This window comes from Symphalangus syndactylus, chromosome 8 (assembly GCF_028878055.3).
Source record: "Symphalangus syndactylus isolate Jambi chromosome 8, NHGRI_mSymSyn1-v2.1_pri, whole genome shotgun sequence".
Lineage (NCBI taxonomy): Eukaryota > Metazoa > Chordata > Mammalia > Primates > Hylobatidae > Symphalangus > Symphalangus syndactylus.
The window spans coordinates 119,544,951-119,564,460 of record NC_072430.2 but is presented as its reverse complement, the minus strand read 5'-3'; the positions used below and the strand labels follow the sequence as shown (position 1 = coordinate 119,564,460).

The window sequence follows — 19,510 nt, the reverse complement described above, 5'->3', positions numbered from 1 at the left end:
ATATCAGCTTGGGAAGTAGTAATATAGGTTCCATAACTCCCCACTTAATTATATTCAAATAGGCATAAAAATCTGAAAATACAAATAGTAGGAAAGGGAAATAAAAAGGACTAATATATCATATTGGAACAGGTGAATATCTCTGAAATAGTCGCCAAACATGACACAGTAATTTTTTCAAATGGGGTAGGGTACACGCAAAGAATTGCTGGAATAAGATATCTGAGGTCTTTTTCACACCAAAATGTAATTTTGTTTTCAATGATAGCATGTGTAGCAATTGGGGAAACTTTCCATAGTGACCTTTGCTTCATGCTACTTTGACCCATATTTTCCATTCCCAGGGAAGCATAGGTTGAGTCTTTACTACAAATGGTGACAGGGCCTTGGAGGAGAAAAACATTAGGGGGAGAAGAAGGTGAGAAAGAGGGTAAAGTTAAGAAGGAAAGTCACAGGGTCTTTCTTAGTGGTGATTAGCTTAAAGCCCACAGCTTAGGCTGTTGGCAGCCAGGTAGCTGTTTCCCTGGTAACAACTGGAGCAGCAGAGTTGTCGAAATGTGATGTTACAAAAGCAGAAAGTAAAATTCACTATTTTGCTTGTAGAGTGAAAGATTCAGTGCATTCGCTTTTTTTTTTTTTTTTCCTGGAAAAGTTAAGTTTAAGGGGGTGGGGCATTGACTATCCTTGATTTTGAAAAAATAAAAAATTGGGTTATAAAGCTGCTAGTGGAGATTTATTTATTTATTTATTTATTTATTTTTGAGACAGAGTTTCACTCTTGTCTCTCAGGCTGGACCTGAGAGTGCAGTGCAATGGCATGATCTCGGCTCACTGAAACCTCCACCTCCCTGGGTTCAAGCTATTCTCCTGTCTCAGCCTCCTGAGTAGCTGAGATTACAGGCGCCCACCACCACGCTCGGCTAATTTTTGTATTTTTAGTAGAGATGGGGTTTTGCCATGTTGGCCTGGCTGGTGTGGAACTCCTGACCTCAGGTGATCTGCTTGCCTCGGCCTCCCCAACAGCTGGGATTACAAGTGTGAGTCACTGCACCCGGCCAGTTAGTGGAGATTTCTTGTTCCTTTTTTTTTCTGAAAAAAAAAAAAAAAAAAAAAAAAAAAAGGGGGGGGGGATACTAGGTTCCTAGGCTTAACATTAATCATGAATTTTTGTTTGTTTTTTTGATTTTTTTTTTTTTTTTTTTTTTTTTGAGACAGAGTCTCGCTCTGTCGCCCAGGCGGGAGTGCAGCGGCGCGATCTCGGCTCACTGCAAGCTCCGCCTCCCAGGTTCACGCCATTCTCCTGCCTCAGCCTCCTGAGTAGCTGGGGCTACAGGGGCCTGCCACCATGCCCGGCTAATTTTTCTGTATTTTAAGTAGAAACGGGGTTTCACTGTGTTAGCCAGGATGGTCTCTGTCTCCTGACCTCGTGATCCGCCCGTCTTGGCCTCCCCAAGTGCTGGGATTACAGGCGTGAGCCACCGTGATCGGCCCTCATTAATCATGAATTGTTAAAACTAGAAACCAAGATATCCAGGTTCCCGCAAAGTACATGTCACAAAATTCAACCAAACCAAGGTCCAGGGGACTTTAAATCTTTTTATTTTTATTTGTATTATTTTATTATACTTTAAGTTCTGGGATACATGTGCACAGTGTGTAGGTTTGTCACATAGGTATACACGTGCCATGGTGGTTCGCTGCACTCATCAACTCGTCATCTACATTAAGTATTTCTCCTAATGCTATCCCTGCCCTTCCCTGCATCCCCCGACAGGCCCCGGTGTGTGATGTTCCCAGGGGACTTTAAATCTTTCAAAATCCTTTTGAGTTAATGCACAAATAGATTGTGCTGGTTTATTTTTCTACCTTGTGGAATGCCTTGTCCTCTGGGGATATCACTGAGGTATCAGAGAATATCAATTGAGAGAGAGGTATAGAGGATCTCAGATACATGAGTTTATTATGAATGTAAAAATGGCTTTTTGGAAAACAAGGATGACAAATATTGACCTAGACTGACAGTAAGCGTTAAGGATGGGAAGGCTATAGCTAAAGGCAGAAGGTCTCCCTTAAGTTTCTGTGTTTTAAATTCTTAGGAATCAGGTATACTGTTTCTCTGAGGAACATAAATACTGATTGTGTTGTTCATTAGTGTTTAGTAAAAAAAAATTATGGATTTTTATGAGCTCAGTCTCTACATTGAACTAGTAGTTAAGCTATGGCATTTTTGCCAGTTTGAAATGCTCATGCCTGCACAAATGTCAAAATCATGTAAAATTCTACAGGGGATACCATAAATTTGATAATCTATTCTAAATTAGTTTAATCTAGAGATGTCAGCTGGATAACAATTACAAAGTGGAACTGTAATTAAACCCTCACCATCCAAATTGTTTATTATATTGTGCCATTCTGTGAACAAATAATCTAAGATGTTCTGGTGTATATAGGCATATTTCACATAGCAAGCATGGATAAATTCTTGATTTATGTAAATTATTAAAATGCCTAGTTCCATATATAGAGAGACTATCATGACATTTTGACATAATACAGGGAATAATTTTTATTTGGAAGAATATCAGCATAACAAGCGCACCTGACATTTTTTCTTCTTACAGTACATGAAGATGATGGGTGTGAACTCCTGCAGCCATTTTTTTGCCTGGCTTATAGAGAGTGTTGGATTCTTACTGGTTACCATCGTGATCCTCATCATTATACTCAAGTTTGGCAATATTCTTCCTAAAACAAATGGGTTCATTCTGTTCCTGTATTTTTCGGACTACAGCTTCTCGGTTATTGCCATGAGCTATCTTATCAGTGTCTTCTTCAACAACACCAACATTGCAGCTCTGATCGGAAGCCTCATCTACATCATTGCCTTCTTTCCATTTATTGTTCTGGTTACAGTGGAGAATGAGTTGAGCTATGTATTGAAAGTGTTCATGGTAAGTCAACCATTGGAATGGCAGAGGGGGAAATTACCCATTTTTGTTTGTTTGTTTATTTTTGGATTCTCAAACTGAAAGTTCACTTATCTAAATTTGAAATTCAGTGAAAGCAAAGTAAGCTTAATGTCCTAATGATAGCTTTTCCTACATCATTGTATACCATACAAGACAATGAAAAGCTTACAAAACCATGATATGTGATACTGTTAAGAAATAGTTCCTAAAGAAAGAACAGTTAAAATGTCATACATCATGTTTTAGAGGTCTTCAAGAATTCTGACTTCTCTCTGGATCAATTCCTGAAACATCTTGGAGCCTCTAGTATTGGAATTATTCTCATATGTGAACAATTTTCATGGTTCTCATGACATATAATATAGGTTAAAGGTGTAAAGACAAATGCACCGACAGCATATAATCAACCTTAAATTCTCTCCTGCCTTGTCAATTCAGAAACACTAAATTAATTTAAGAATTTTAATTAAAGCATTAAGATTACTGACGGAAATTTAGAAAGCAGAAGCAAATTTCATCATATTAAAACTTTGCTATTTATGGAAATAAAAAGTAATGAATAACTTTATCTAGCATTGACAACTTTGGGTTTAAACAATATTTAAACTTCTAATTTGTTGCAATTATCAGTATTCAATCAACTGATATTTTAGTATATTTTTATTCATAGTACTTCTATTACCTGAAATAAATGTATGGAGTGAAAATGCCTTCTGGCCCTTAATGTTTTTGATAAATTTTAGTCTTAATACTGAATTACTCCGTAATTACCTATTTTATTACTTGCTGAGCAACATTTAATGAGTTCAAATGTATATTTTGAATTTTTAACGAATGGTTTTCAAGTTGTAATTTTCCCGTTTTTGTTTTCTGCTATTCTCTCTGCTCTTCCTTCACAGTTGTAGCATGGTTGGTAAGGGACTGCTGTATTTTTAAATATGCTTAGAGAATGAGCATCAATTTTATCTATACAAATGTCCAAAGTTTTAAGTATTTTAGGATACCTGTGGGTGAAATACGTGAAATCTACAAGAACTATCATTGCCGTTTCCTTTCTTCACAGAGCCTGCTGTCCCCAACAGCATTCAGCTATGCAAGCCAATACATTGCACGATATGAAGAACAGGGCATTGGTAGGACCCCTTTCTTTAAAACTGGATTTTATCTTTCACAACTGTGCTGTGTGTCACAGAAGAATAAACACTTGTGTTCACTTTTTAGGTCTTCAGTGGGAAAATATGTACAGCTCCCCGGTTCAGGATGACACCACCTCATTTGGCTGGCTGTGCTGTCTAATCCTAGCTGACTCTTTCATTTATTTCCTTATTGCTTGGTATGTCAGGAATGTCTTCCCAGGTATGAATGTGCTTCCTACAGATACATGCTTTTTAAGGTTGACTTCAATATAAATCAACTAATAATATGTTCTAATATTTTATTTGCAAAAAATTTTTAAATTAAAAAAATATATATATAGAGAGAGAGACAGAGAGAGAGAGAGAAAGAGAGAGAGAGAGATGGAGTCTTCCTCTGTTGCCCAGGCTGGAGTGCAGTGGTGTGATCTCAGCTCACTGCAACCTCCACCTCCCAGGTTCAAGCGATTCTCCTGCCTCAGTCTCCCAAGTAGCTGGGATTACCGGCACGTGCCACCACGCCCGGCTAATTTTTATATTTTTAATAGAGCCGGGGTTTCACCATGTTAGCCAGGCTGCTCTCAAGCTTCTGATCTCAAGTGATATGCCCACCTTGGCCTCCCAAAGTGCTGGGATTACAGGCATGAGCCACCATGCCTGGCCTTTAACTTTTTTTTAATTAAAAAAAAATCTTATTTGCCATATATAATCTCCAAAAAGAAGTACTCAAATCCCAAAGCTAACAAAAAATTTTCAGGATGAGATAATATACTGCTAAATTTCCTCTCGGATATTCCTTTAAAAGATGGAGTGAATTAAGAAGCTTAGAATAGTGTCAAATCAATCCAGTCTCTCTAAATAGGAGTGTGAGATATAATAAGGGAAAAACCAAATCTCCTAATTTTAAGGAGAATTTACCAGATTCTAAAGGAAGAAAACAAGTTGGGTTCCCTCTTCTCGGTCTCAAGCAGTCATGCTTTCTAACATGCTTAGTTTTCCATTTAGCCCTACTTATATTTGTGCATTTTTTGATGTTATAAATGAATAAAAGAATATGATTTCATTTATATAAGATCTTTGTGAAAGACAAATAGATAGAGACAGAAGGCAGATCAATGATTGCCTGGGATGTGGGGTGGGAGCAAGGACTATCTGCAAATGGGCATGAGACAAATTTTTTGAGTTATAGAAATGTTCTAATACTGAATTGCACAACTTTATACATTAGCTAAAACTTATCTACCTGTACACTTACAATAGTAAGACAAGTAGGCCAACAGCATGCATTGTTATGAGAGAAATGATATGAAATTATATGACTAATAGTTTTAATTATATTTTTCTAAATGGCAAAATTATCCTTTGGTCATGGATATGTCTACACATGTCTGTTTGGATCCTTATGGGGATTAAATTGTGGCTTTTTCTGGGCTGGAAACCCAGAATCTGGATCTGAACTAGTCTTATCACTGTAAAATCACAACTTGTAGACATTTATTTCATAGATAAATAGTGGCTTTCTCCATTACAATAAGTGTATAGTTAGATAAGTTTTAGTAAATGTAAATAAAGCTGCTTAAAAACTAACAAGGAAAAAAGGCATCGTTTTTTGCTTTACTTTGGAAACTGAGACCACCTTTTAGTTTTATATAGTGTCAAAAAATAAAACTACTTCCTAAACCATACATAGGATCTACTGTTTTGTTTCTGATGCTTAATGTTAACAGTCAACTAAAACTCACTGTTCCTGATACATTTTTATTCCAGGGACATACGGTATGGCAGCTCCCTGGTATTTTCCAATTCTTCCTTCCTATTGGAAGGAGCGATTTGGGTGTGCAGAGGTGAAGCCTGAGAAGAGCAATGGCCTCATGTTTACTAACATCATGATGCAGAACACCAACCCATCTGCCAGTAAGACAAGTCGGTCAACAGCGTGCCTGGTTATGAGAGAAATGATATGAAATTACATGACTAGTAGTTTCAATTATTTTTTTCTAAATGGCAAAATTATCATCCTTTTAGTCATGGATGAAAATGTCTACACATGCGTCTTTGGACTCTTATGGGGATTAAATTGTGGCTTTTTCTGGGCTCATTAGCTCAGTTGGTTAGCATATGGTACTAATTAGGCCAAGATTGCAGATCCCTTTGTGGTCCAGTTAGACTCACACAGAGAAAAATTTTGTTCCTTGGCCACAATCTGCACCCCTAACTCCAGCCATCTGTCACTAGTCATAAGGGGTAACCAAGTAACAAGTTTGAGTAATTTAGCATAACCCATCACAAATACTGGAAAAATAGTTCAAAGCTTGTGTCTTCCTGATACTAGGTGAGTCGTGTCATCTTTATAAAGTGAGTACGGGCCACATAAGTGGTCTTTTAGTGATGTCTGAAGGAGGTGTAGATAGTTATTAATGAATTGGATTCTATAAACTGCAGATCTGAACTAGTCTTATCACTCTAAAATCACAACTTTGGAGGCATTTATTCTATAATTTGGTATCATCCTGTCCAACCAGAGGACCAAGCCTTAGACATATCTTTTGACTATTTGATATCTGTTGAATAAAGGAGAATTTATAATTATAATACCATATTCTGGGACTGCTTTTTCCAACACCCTTTCCAAAGGGTGAAATAAACCTTGGTTCTCCACTCTTATTCATTCTGTAACCAAGTGAGGCGGCTGAAGACTATAATAAATCATTTGTTTCTGGATTTTTTATTTTACTTAGAGGGTTATATTTTTATAGTCTTCAATTTTTAATAAAGATAAAGTCTAACTCTAGCTGCATTACCTTACTTGTGAGTTTACAACTCTTCTCTTGATTTCTCTCCAGGTCTTGAATACGTGTTTTCCTCCAACATCGAGCCTGAACCTAAAGATCTCACAGTCGGGGTTGCCCTGCATGGGGTCACAAAGATCTATGGCTCAAAAGTTGCTGTTGATAACCTCAATCTGAACTTTTATGAAGGGCATATTACTTCATTGCTGGGGCCCAATGGAGCTGGGAAAACTACTACCATGTATGTTAACTTTTTGACACTTATTGCCATGGAAGCATATTACAAAAAATACAGGTGTAAAAAAAATAAACTAACCTATGTTTATAAAACATAAAGTTATTACATTTCCCAGATGGAGGAAGATGGTTCAACTTGTATGCTATAGAATGGAGTCAAAATCAAAGGTTGTAATACTTTTAAAAATTTTTAATTCAGTGCCAATTTTGTAAAATAGGGAGTTTCTAATAAAAATAAATATTCTTGGCACCTCTTAGATAATAGGAAATTCTACAACACTGAGTTCATATTCTTAGGTAGTGACTATTGGTTGGGGCTCATTAGTAACTGAACTCTTAAAGGGAGTATGTTTTCTGGCTCATCCCTGGTCTCTACCAAGCTGCACTGCTTCATACACCCACCCTGTTTCATTTATTTGCATTTCTAACCTGGTGTATATACAAGTATGAAATTGCGCATCCTGATATAAACACACTTAGCCTCAGCTGCTCCTTCACAGGAAACCTTTGCCTTGACTCATAAAGAAACAAAGGAACCACCAGCTATCAGACAGAAATCAAAAAGGCCAGGAGCAGAACATAAGCTGTTCTTTCTCACTCCTCACCTTTGTAGCATTTTCCTGTGTCAGAATGGAGAAGAGATTCAACTGTTTTTAAAGTGACATTCTTTTGAGTTATTTTTAAGTGATTTGCCTCCAATGCTCCACATTCACTTAGTTGCTGAGTCAGCTCTAAGATGCTGTTGGTGCTCCAGCCCTTGTTTGAGAAAAAGGATCAGTTGCTGCATATCTTACTTAGCATCATCACGAATCAGCTCAGTGACTGCAGAAACACTGGAATTAATTTTTTTTTTTGTAAATAAAAGGGGACAAACGAGGTCATGAAATGAGTGAGCATATAGCCTCTGCTATTTGCATGGCCTGTTTAAAGTCAGAGTTGGCTTTCTAGGAGAATACAATACCAAAAAGGCCAGACTTTTTTTTTTTAACTTTTATTTTAAGTTCAGGGTCACAAGTGCAGGTTTGTTACACAGGTAAATTTATCATGAGGGTTTGTTTTACAGATTACTTCATCACTCAGGTATTAAGCCTAGTACCCATTATTTATTTTTCCTGATCTTGTCCTTCCTCTCACCCTCCACCCTCCGAAAGCCCTACTGTGTGGTGTTACCTTCTATGTGTCCGTGTATTCTCATCATTTAGTTCCCACTTATAAGTGAGAACATATTTGAATTTGGTTTTCTGCTCCTGTGTTAATTTGCTAAAGATAATGGCCTCCAGCTCTATTCATGTTTCTAATAGGCAATAAGAGGCTAATGAAGAAAAGGAACAGAGAAGCCTCTTGAAGAGGCTATAATTTTAGCTGAGAATGCCTCCATTTTATTGTTCTAAATAGAAACCTTTAATATAAAGTGTGTTATTTGTATTTCAATGTTCATATGGGAAAACTGCATATTCCTTTGTTCATAATTTAATCCAGAAGTCTGCATTGCAAGGCACTGACTAGGTTACTGAGACAAAGTGCTTAGAAAACAGGACCTTTCCTTGACCTCGTGGAGCTTACATTATAGTGGAGGAGACGGGTATTAAATAATTGCCCAGTTTACTAACTATCTGAAAGATGATGGGGAATTATCCAGGTGAGAATATTCTAATCACAGTGTAGAGAAAAGGACTGGAGATGACCGAAGAGCATATGGGAAGTAGAGTTAGGAGCTTAGAGTGATGGGTTAGGCAGGTGGTGATGGTGATGGTCCCATGAGGATAGCTGTGAAAACGGTGAGATGGGCATGTAGTTAGGAGATTAAGATAGGAGGAGAGTGCAAAAATGATTTATGGATTCCAGTCTTGTGCAACCAGTATATGAATTTATCACATGGTGAAAGAGGCAAGATCAATGAGGGTGTGGCTTTTAGGGTAAAGGTCATGAGCTCCGTTTTAAACATATTGAGTTGAAGGACCCTGTAAGAAATCTCACAGAGAAGTGGTATTGTCTGATAGATATATAGAGCAATCCTGGAGCTGAATAATGAGGTCTGGGCTACAGATGTAAATTTGAGACACGCCAACCTGTAGATGCTCAGGGATGTCAGGAAAGTGCATGGGTTTGCTCAAGGAGTGAGAATGTACTTGGAATTTAAAAGCCCAATCATGGCTTGGGGCAGTGGCTCATGCCTGTAATCCCAGCACTTTGGGAGGCCGAGGTGGGCAGATCACGAGGTCAGGAGATCGAGACCATCCTGGCTAACACAGTGAAACCCCATCTCTACTAAAAATACAAAAATTAGCCAGGTGTGGTGGCACATGCCTGTAGTCCCAGCTACTCGGGAGGCTGAGGCAGGAGAATGGTGTGAACCTAGCAGGCAGAGGTTGCAGTGAGGTGAGATCGTGCCACTGCACTCCAGCCTGGGCGACAGAGTGAGACTCCGTCTCAAAAAAAAAAGCCCGATCGTTTTTGGCATCATCATGTAGCATTTATGTAATACTCTGAATTATTCAAAACTTAAAATATTTCTTATTCCCATTAAATACCATTTTATTTCATAGTTTGCCCTTGCCTGAGAAGATACACTGTATTTTTTCCTTCTAACAACTAAGATTAGTTAGTCCTAATGTCTAGCTTCAATGCTTGGCTTATACCTAATTTCTCATTTCTTCATTTCCAGTTCCATGTTAACTGGGCTGTTTGGGGCCTCAGCAGGCACCATTTTTGTATATGGAAAAGATATCAAAACAGACTTACACACGGTACGGAAGAACATGGGAGTCTGTATGCAGCACGACGTCTTGTTCAGTTACCTCACTACTAAGGAGCACCTTCTCCTATATGGTTCCATCAAAGTTCCTCACTGGACTAAAAAGCAGCTCCACGAGGAAGTAAAAAGGCAAGTTAAGACAGGAATGAGAACCTAAGTTGCTAACTCCTCTCAAAGACCCATAGCTTGGTTGGTAAAGTTCTGGTAATGATGCCAATAGGAAATATTTTCTCACGAAATAATTACTTTTTAGTTTTTCTACTTCTTTAATATTGCAAACACTGAAGGTCATTATCCTTACCGGCCAGTTATTACAGTGAAATTATTTAACTCTCTTCATCTCTGGCTCCCATATTGCCCCGAATCCTTTGCTTCTAATCTCCATGGCTACTACACTGGTCCAAGCCTCCTAAGTGGATTCTTGGATTTCACTCATCTCTTGTGAAATCTGCTCTTCAAAGAGCAGCCAGGGTGATCTTTTTCAACTGCAAATCAGACTATGTCACTCCTGGATTTAAATCGTCCAGTGGCTTCCTTCCATGCTCAGTATAATACTCAATAACATCCTTATCAAGACTTATGAGGTCCTAAGTGATTTGCCTCCATTCTCACTTCTGATTTCATGTCCTTCCACTCACCTCCACATTCACTCTGCTCAAGGCACACTGGCCTAGCTACACACGTGACTGTCCTAGGCCTGCTCCAGCCTCAGGGCTTTTTACTTTCTCTTCCCTCTACTTACAGCACCCCACCCCACCCAGATAGCCATTTGACTTACTCTTGGTCAAATGACCACTTTCCTGGTCTCTGCCGAAATGTCACCTTTTCTGAGATGACTGCCATACATAAAATTGATGCATAAAATAGCATGTCCCAGCCACTCCTTATCTTATATTCTCTGCTTTATTTTTTTTAATTGCACTTATCACCACCAAAACTTACTTGAGAATATATTTATTGACTGGATTTCCCTATATCCCTCCCAATACACACACTTACTAGAACATAATCTCCTTTATGAATAGAAATTTTATGTGTTCACTGCTTTTCCCAAGTACATAAAACACAGCCTGGCACAAAATAGGCAAGAACTCTCTAGATATTTGTCAAAGGAATGAATTATATATTCCTTTGTGGTTTTTTCTGAGTATTAATTTTGTACTTTGTAAAGTACATTAATTTTGTACTTTGTATAAAAAATTAATTTTTTTCTGGGTCTTAATTTTGTATCCAGGTGACAAATAAAAGTATATTATGAAACCTCAAGAGTTTATTTTACCTTACTGAGCACATAATAGTTACTTAGTGAATACATATCAATTAGGGTTATTGTATGTTTCCAGTAGTCGAATAGTATATCTGTAAAAAATAACCATCATACATTATTTTTGAAGGACTTTAAAAGATACTGGATTATATAGCCATCGTCATAAGAGAGTTGGAACGTTGTCAGGAGGAATGAAGAGGAAGTTATCTATATCCATAGCTCTCATTGGTGGATCAAGGGTAGTAATTTTGGATGAACCATCTACTGGAGTTGACCCATGTTCTCGCCGAAGTATATGGGATGTTATATCCAAGAACAAAACTGGTATGAGTAGTTTCTCAGAACTTCTCCACCCAACAGTCATACTTCTGCCCTCTGGCATATACAAAAGCAAACTGAGGCTGGGTGCAGTGGCTCACGCCTATAATCCCAGCACTTTGGGAGGCCAAGACAGGAGGATTGCTTGAGCCCAGGAATTTGAGACCAGCCTGGATAACATAGGGAGACCCTGTCTCTAAAAATAATAATGATAATAATAATAATAAAAACAGCTGGCTGTGGTGGCTGGCATGTGTAGTCCTAGCTAGTCAGGAGGCTGAGGCTGGAGAAGAATCACTTGAACCCAAGAGGTCAAAGGTGCAGTAAGCTATGATCGAGTCACTGCACTTAGCCTGGATGACAGAGTGAGACACTGTCTAAAAAAAAAAAAAAAAAAAAGCAAGTTGACGACTTTTCTGTTTATGATATCTTTTTTAACATTTTTAAATTTATTTGTATAGATACATAATGCTTGTACATATTTATCAGGTATGATATCTTTTAAAAGTCTAAGATTGGCTCTTTCCTTTCCAAAGATTTTGAAGATTTTTCTCCCAGATAACTTTCTGGGTCAATTGGTTAATATCTGTGTACTGCCCGCTGTGAGTTGAGCACTTAACTGGCCTTTTTGAGAGCATGAAAATCCAACAGAAGTTTCAAAGTTTAATGCTTAGAGGAGCTAAGAATCTAATTAGAGATACCAAACATACACAAATGAAAATAAACTGAAAACAGACTAAGTAAGTGCTGACAGGATGTGAAGCAACAGAGTAATCAGAGTGGAGTGGAATAATCAGAGAGGAATATTCAAAAGTCTTCAATTATTGCTTTTTCATAATGAAGAAAGGGGAAAAGAGAGAAACAATGCAAAATGAACCCATGGGAGCAAAATTCTAATAGACTGTGAAGAATTGCCAATGTCCACATGACAAGTGGTGAACATTTAGTCACTCAGTGTAATAAAGGATTATTTGCTGTTAATTTATATGAAAAAAATGTATCCAAATATTTAAGAATACCCTTCTGAATTTTTCTCTTTTTTTTTCTTTTTTCTTTTTCTTTTTTTTTTTGAGATGGACTCTCGTCTGTCACCCAGGCTGGAGTGCAGTGGCATAAATCTTGGCTCAATACAATCTCCACCTCCTGGGTTCAAGAGATTCTGCTGTCTCAGCCTCCCAAGCTGGGATTATAGGCATCCGCCACCACACCCAGCTAATTGTAGGTGAGGTTTCACCATGTTGGCCAGGCTGGTTTCGAACTCCTGAGCTCAAGTGATCTGCCCACCTCAACCTCCTAAAGTGCTGGGATTACAGGCGTGAACCAGTGAGCCTGGCCCTGAATTTTTCTTGCATCATTTTGAAAGCTCTTTGAGGTCAGTCAGTTTTTCAGTTAGCTCATAAAATGTGACTCTTCTCCTCAGATGTCACAGGATTTACTCTGGCCAACTCTGTGTGTCTTAGGAACTGTACTTTCATGTTTCATTCTCTGTTGTTCTTGTCTGTATTTTCAAGCCAGAACAATCATTCTGTCGACGCACCACTTGGACGAGGCTGAAGTGCTGAGTGACCGCATTGCCTTCCTGGAGCAGGGTGGGCTTAGGTGCTGTGGGTCCCCATTTTACCTCAAGGAAGCCTTTGGCGATGGGTATCACCTCACACTCACCAAGAAGAAGGTAGGAATGGGAGAAAATATACCACATTATGGCGCCATAAATTTAAGTTTTATATGAAATAGAAGCAGAGTCTCTCCAACTTAATTCATTGCTAAAATTCATTAGTATACTAGCTTAGTGCTTCTCAAATTTGAGTGAGCATCAAAATTTTGGAGGTCTTGGCTAAAACCCAGAGTTCTGGTCCCACCCCACCCCACTCTTCTGAACCCAAGAGAGTGTCTGATCCCGTAGGTCTGGGATGGCAGTGCAGAATGTACTATATTTTTATCAAGTTCCCAGGTGACGCTGATGTTGCTGGTCTGGGGACTGCACATTCAGAACCAATGTCCTAGGTAAAAAATGATTGACATCTTAAGGTTACTGATGGAGAATCAGCCTTTAAGTTCTCCTAACATTTCAGCCTAGAAAGCCAAAAATTCAATTTTCTGCTTTATCAAAAGCAAATAAAACGAATATGAAGTCATGGGTTCACTTTCTGATTAGTACTCCTCAAGTAGCAGTGCAGGGACTGTAACTTACACAGGTCAACGGTGCCTTTACAACTTTTGGAGAACAAAAATGCTCACTAAAGATCCCTGCACCACCTAACAGAATATATGATTTAAAAATACTGTGCAAGATGTATATGCTATTAGGAAGTTTTCAACTACCTCCATTTATTTTATATCTAATCCTCCTGTGACTTACAAAATATAAGAAAATGTTATGCTATTAATAGTTGTACTCTTAATTATTATACTCGTTAATTCAGAAATTTATGTATTAGGTGCATTATGCCTTATGATATCCAAGCACTGTCCCAGGCACTGGTGACACAGCAGTGAACTGATAATATGAAAATCTCTGGCCTCTTAGAGTTTATATTCTGATGGAGTGTGAGGAATTCAGATGATACAATCAATAAGTAACATTTCATATATTAGCAATTAGTAAATCATTTATTTCTATTAGTAAATATTTATTTTTTATATTTATTAATAAACAATATTTTAGTAAATATTTATTTCTATGCTATGGATAGAAATAAAGCAGGGAATGCTGAGTGGGACAATATTTAAGTAGGGTAATAAGAAAAGAGGTTCTTTGATAAAGTGACAGTTGAGCCGAGAGTTGGAGGTGGTGAGAGAATGGGACATATCGCTATCCGGAGGCATAGGACCACCAGCTGCAAGGACCCTGAGGAGGGGATGTGCCTGAACCCAAAGCCCTCTAGCAACAGAAAAGAGACTGTTGTTGCTGGAGTAGAGCAAATGAGAGGGAGGGGCTTAGAGAAGGGACAGGGTGACGTGGGAGAATGAGGCCAGTAGAATAGGGACCCAAGTGACAAAGGGGTCTCTAGAGCAGTGATGTATGATCTGACTCAGGTGTGGAGTGACCTAAAAGAGCTCATCACCTCACCCTCTGATTAGGGCCCTGAGGCACTATAGTGTAAAGAGAGGAGAGTGTTTTAATTCCTACTTTTCTCTCTTAGAGTCCAAATTTAAATGCAAATGCAGTATGTGACACCATGGCCGTGACAGCAATGATCCGATCACATCTCCCTGAAGCCTACCTCAAGGAGGATATTGGGGGAGAGCTTGTTTATGTGCTTCCTCCATTCAGCACTAAAGTCTCAGGAGCCTACCTGTCACTCCTACGGGCACTCGACAGTGGCATGGGTGACCTCAACATCGGGTGCTACGGCATTTCAGATACCACTGTGGAGGAGGTATACCTCAATATTTCTTTCTTTTCTTCAAGCTGATATAACTTGGTGTTCCCTTTGAATAAATATGTGCCATTTTTTCTAAAAAAATTTTTTTTAAATAAATATTTCACAAAATTAGAAAAGCTTAACATTTTTTCAATACTATTCTTATGAAAGACTGAGAATAAAATGTTGCCCCAGCTAGAGAGCACATATCTTTTACATACAGAAATATTCACTTGAAGTCAGATGGGAAAAATTTGTCTCAGTAAATGTGATAAAAGTTCAAAATCAAAGGTAAGCTTAGAAATGAGAAAAGACATGCACTTTTCATGTTAATGAAGTGATCTGGCTTCTCTTTCTAGGTCTTTCTGAACTTGACCAAAGAGTCACAAAAAAATAGTTCTATGAGTCTTGAGCACTTAACGCAAAAGAAAATTGGGAATTCCAGTGCCAATGGCATCTCAACTCCTGACGATTTATCTGTGAGCAGCAGCAATTTCACAGACAGAGATGGTATGAATCTAATGTGGATATTTTGTTTAATTCCAATAGATGACATAAATGAGAAGAATCACAGACAGACTTTGATTTATAAAAATTCAACTCTATAGTTTCATTCTAAATTCAAAAAACACTAAGGAAATTTAAGCCTCCTTTTTTAAGATATAAAATATTCATTAAGCCAAATTGAATTCTCTATTTCAAAAGCACTTTGAAGAATGGGAAAGAACTCCCTTGATAGCATGGTGATGAGTATTCCACCTACCCACCAGAAACTGTTTTCAATAAGTAACTTCTACAATTTCAATTCATGCTCAGCAAGTTAAAATTCTTCTTGTAATTGGGGCTAACAATGGACAAGATTACCATGTAAGGTAGTTCACTCCTTGTTGTTAGACATGTTGAAGCAGAGACAATAGTCATAAAAAAAAATTAAAAAAAAAAAAAGGAGTTGCCACTCTTTATGGTACCCTCAATGGAAAACATGTGTAACCTACCTGACTCTGAGTCTTTCAGGTGCTGAGAAACTGCTTTCGGGGAGAGCTTGAGTTAGTTAATTTGGACTTGATGGCTAAGAGTCTGTAATAGTAGATTTCCTCCCCCAATCCTTAACATAGGATATGCTTAAAAAATCATGTTGCTTGACACAACTTTGTGGGATTGGGCTCTTTTGAAAATAACTTTTATTGTCTCTTCTCTTTCTGATAGTTAATTTATACCTCTGGAAACACCATTTACTTAAGGAAGCATAGAGTAAAATGATATATAAATCATGGAGTAGTCATTTCAACAGTTTTTGCTTACAGAAAAAATTCTCTAGGAACAGAACTTTTAATTAAACATTTGCCTGGCTCTCAAAGTCAGGAAAGATAATTTCTGATGTTTGTATAATTCTGGAACTGGAGGCTAATTTGTCCTCTGTCATATTTCTCATTTCTTTTCTTTTGGGGAATATAATTGTTGCCTCCGTGGCATTGAGGACTTTGATTAGAATGTGGTCATCTGCTGCAGGAAGCAAAGGCTAAGTATGTGCCTCTGCATGTGTCTTATAATTTGAAACTATTCTTCAGTCCAAATGTTCCCCTTCATTGACATTATCTTTTAGAAAGCACATTTATTTCATTTGATACACCTGTAAGTCATCCACATGTAATTTCTCAAGAAACAGAAAAGCATACTAATTAACTGAAAATATTCAGCTCCTTCTATAATTCCCTTTTGCAGAGATATGAGTTTGCATTTAAACTTGTTCACTCCGTTTAATTGGAATTCATTTTAAATTAAGCGGCTTTGTATTTTTTTCTTATCAGCTAAATGAAGATCATGATTTTTGTGCTGCATAATTTCTGATGGAAAACTTAAAATATACGCAGAGTTGATGAATACCATCATCTTATCACCTATGAAGGCGTGCGTGGTGGCAGGCTTTCGGAGAGAATGCTGTATTTGAACCTGTTTTTAGAGGGAGCTGCTGAAATTATTAGCCATAGAGCTCTATTGAGGAAGCAATGGTTTATGGCCTCTATAGCTGCTCTGCCATGGAATTTTTCTCAGCACTAGAAAAGCATTTCAAAGTATGGGGACGGTAGATATTTTTTCTAATGAGTTCTTTTTTTTAATAACTCTAGTGGTAAAAATGGAGTTTTGAAAGGCCATATAATCATTCTAAATTTCTAAAGAGAATGTAATAAATATGTGGTTGAACCAGAGTTGTACTCTGGAAGAGAGGATTTTCCTTTTCCTACTCTTAGTGTGAAGTAATTGGACCTCATGTTAGAATCAAAGCCAATTAGACTTACAGTCACTAAGTTACTCACAATAGGAACAAATTGTTAGATTAGGTTGGTGTTTGAGTTTGTATTTGTCTCACATGAATTTAGTCTCTTCATAGAAACTATCTCTTGGGTATTAGTAATATACACTGAGTCTGCATTGAGACCTTAGGGTTTGAGGTCAATATTCATTTATGAAATTCTAGATATCTAACTTTGACATGTAAAATTACTATGCCTGTGACTAATAATATTTTGTGTATAGTGAATTAGAATTTTCAAATCACTTTACACACAGTTCTATATGAGATGGCTATTACAGTTCTCAGTTTCCCCAATGGAAGGTGCAAGGCTAAGGCTGAGAAATAAAATTGCTGAACCTCAAATCCAAATCTTTAAAAGCTTTTCCCACCACACTGTATTATACCATTTATCTATAGTTTCTGAAGTTACTTTATTGCTTATCAAGATTTCCCAGAACCATATTCAATCTCTTTTTCTTAATCAGACAAAATCCTGACAAGAGGAGAGAGGCTGGATGGCTTTGGACTGTTGCTGAAGAAGATCATGGCTATACTCATCAAGAGGTTCCACCACACCCGCAGGAACTGGAAAGGTCTCATCGCTCAGGTTATCCTCCCCATTGTCTTTGTGACCACTGCCATGGGCCTTGGCACACTGAGAAATTCCAGCAACAGTTATCCAGAGATTCAGATTGCCCCCTCTCTTTATGGTACCTCTGAACAGACAGCCTTCTATGCGTAAGTTTCTTTCTGTTAACTAAAAGAATGTTTCCAAAATGCTTCCAGGAGTGTGGTTGTACCTGAATGAATGCCATGAGATGCTGGAGGATAAAGTACTTAGAAGCCACGGTACCTGATTCTGCTAAAGGAATGAACAGTTTGACTGATTGCAATATGTTACTTCTATTGCCAACAAATAGTTTTTTCAGAGTTTTTGCATTCATCTAAAACTAAAGTTATAGTAGATATTTATTTTTAATGACTAGACTTTAATTAAGAAAGCCAGGTTAGGTCTGGTTCCCAATCTGTTGTAATATACAGCAAATAACTTTCTATTGGTCTCACAAATATTAAATAGCAATGTCAGAATCCTGTGTAATATAATGTTACATATACAATAGGTGATCACTGATGCATGTGACAATTAGGTGAATAAGAAGGCAGCCAAAAAGAGACATGTGCATTTTCCTGTGATACCTTTCTTTTCCTGAGACTGTGTCTTTTTTTTAGATTTCTTAGATTAAGAAAACAGTCCTAAGCTGAGTGCAGTGGCTCACGCCTCTAATCCTAGCACTTTGGGAGGCCAAGGCAGGCGGATTACTTGAGCTTCAGAGTTTGAGACCCGCCTGCCAATGTGGCAAAACGCTGTCTCTACTACAAATACAAAAATTAGCCAGGCCTGGTGGCGCTCACCTGCAATATCAGCAATTCGGCTGTCTGAGGTACAAGCATCGCTTGAACCCAGGAGGCTGAGGTTGCATTGAGCCGTGCGATTGCACCACTGCACTGCAGCCTGGGCAACACAGCAAGACTCTGTCTCAAAAAAGAAAAAGAAAACCGTTCTATACACAGCACATTTCATTTCTTCAAGCATGATTTTAATATGAGAGACTAGGAGAAAAATCATGAATTTGTTTCTGTCCTTTAATATTGCAGGAATTATCACCCAAGCACAGAGGCACTTGTCTCGGCAATGTGGAACTTCCCTGGAGTTGACAACATGTGTCTGAACACTAGTGATCTGTAAGTGGTTCTTGCTCTTCTATTTTTGTTGTTTTCAACATTCCAGTTTGAGTGTGTGCATGTGTATGTGGGTGTGTGTGTCTGTTATTTGCCTGGAAGAAAGCTGTACCCTGATAGAAATCCCTGTTTAACAGATTTTGTCTATCTCTAATGAATTTTGTTCATTTCTTAGTTATCCTATGCTATACCAATAAATATTAGATGTCTTATGATTTGTACAACTCTCTTGGATACATATTTTCATTTAATAATCACAATCTTGTGGATTATTAATCCCATTTTACAGATAAAGAACTGAGGCTCACAGAGACTAAGATACTTATCTAGCTGAGACTCCAGTTCTCGTTTGCACTATACAGTGTTGCTTATTCGAATGTCTAAGATAGTATTAATACATAACTCTTGTAAACTTGACCCTGGTGTATTATTATGCTAAAGTATCCTCTTCCTCTCAGAAGAGAGGATGAAAAGAGCAAAGAGAAAAAAGGAGAGAAAAAGCCCCATCCTGACACAGTAAGACAATCCAATAAGCACTGGTCTCAGTACTATGTAATCAATAAATGCTTTCCCTTGTCCCCCATCACAAAATGCCAAATCATTTGGAAACGGTGGAGCAATGTACACTGAAGTTATGAAAAATC

General features: G+C 37.9%; 1 protein-coding gene and 1 long non-coding RNA gene across 6 annotated transcripts in view; one reads left to right on the top strand and one right to left on the bottom strand.

The window, feature by feature from the left end:
* LOC129488391 (uncharacterized) overlaps nucleotides 1-19,510 on the bottom strand; it is a 204,955-nt gene that overhangs the window by 29,538 nt on the left and 155,907 nt on the right. The gene's annotated exons all lie outside the window — the stretch shown is intronic.
* ABCA12 (ATP binding cassette subfamily A member 12) overlaps nucleotides 1-19,510 on the top strand; it is a 209,892-nt gene that overhangs the window by 147,391 nt on the left and 42,991 nt on the right. The window contains exons 24-35 of the mRNA XM_055290518.1: nucleotides 2,622-2,951; nucleotides 4,033-4,102; nucleotides 4,191-4,325; nucleotides 5,870-6,016; nucleotides 6,946-7,132; nucleotides 9,794-10,012; nucleotides 11,278-11,474; nucleotides 12,980-13,140; nucleotides 14,612-14,848; nucleotides 15,193-15,343; nucleotides 17,612-17,864; nucleotides 18,783-18,869. Of these exons, the coding sequence (XP_055146493.1) occupies nucleotides 2,622-2,951; nucleotides 4,033-4,102; nucleotides 4,191-4,325; nucleotides 5,870-6,016; nucleotides 6,946-7,132; nucleotides 9,794-10,012; nucleotides 11,278-11,474; nucleotides 12,980-13,140; nucleotides 14,612-14,848; nucleotides 15,193-15,343; nucleotides 17,612-17,864; nucleotides 18,783-18,869 (2,174 nt within the window). The remainder of the gene's footprint in view (nucleotides 1-2,621; nucleotides 2,952-4,032; nucleotides 4,103-4,190; nucleotides 4,326-5,869; nucleotides 6,017-6,945; nucleotides 7,133-9,793; nucleotides 10,013-11,277; nucleotides 11,475-12,979; nucleotides 13,141-14,611; nucleotides 14,849-15,192; nucleotides 15,344-17,611; nucleotides 17,865-18,782; nucleotides 18,870-19,510) is intronic.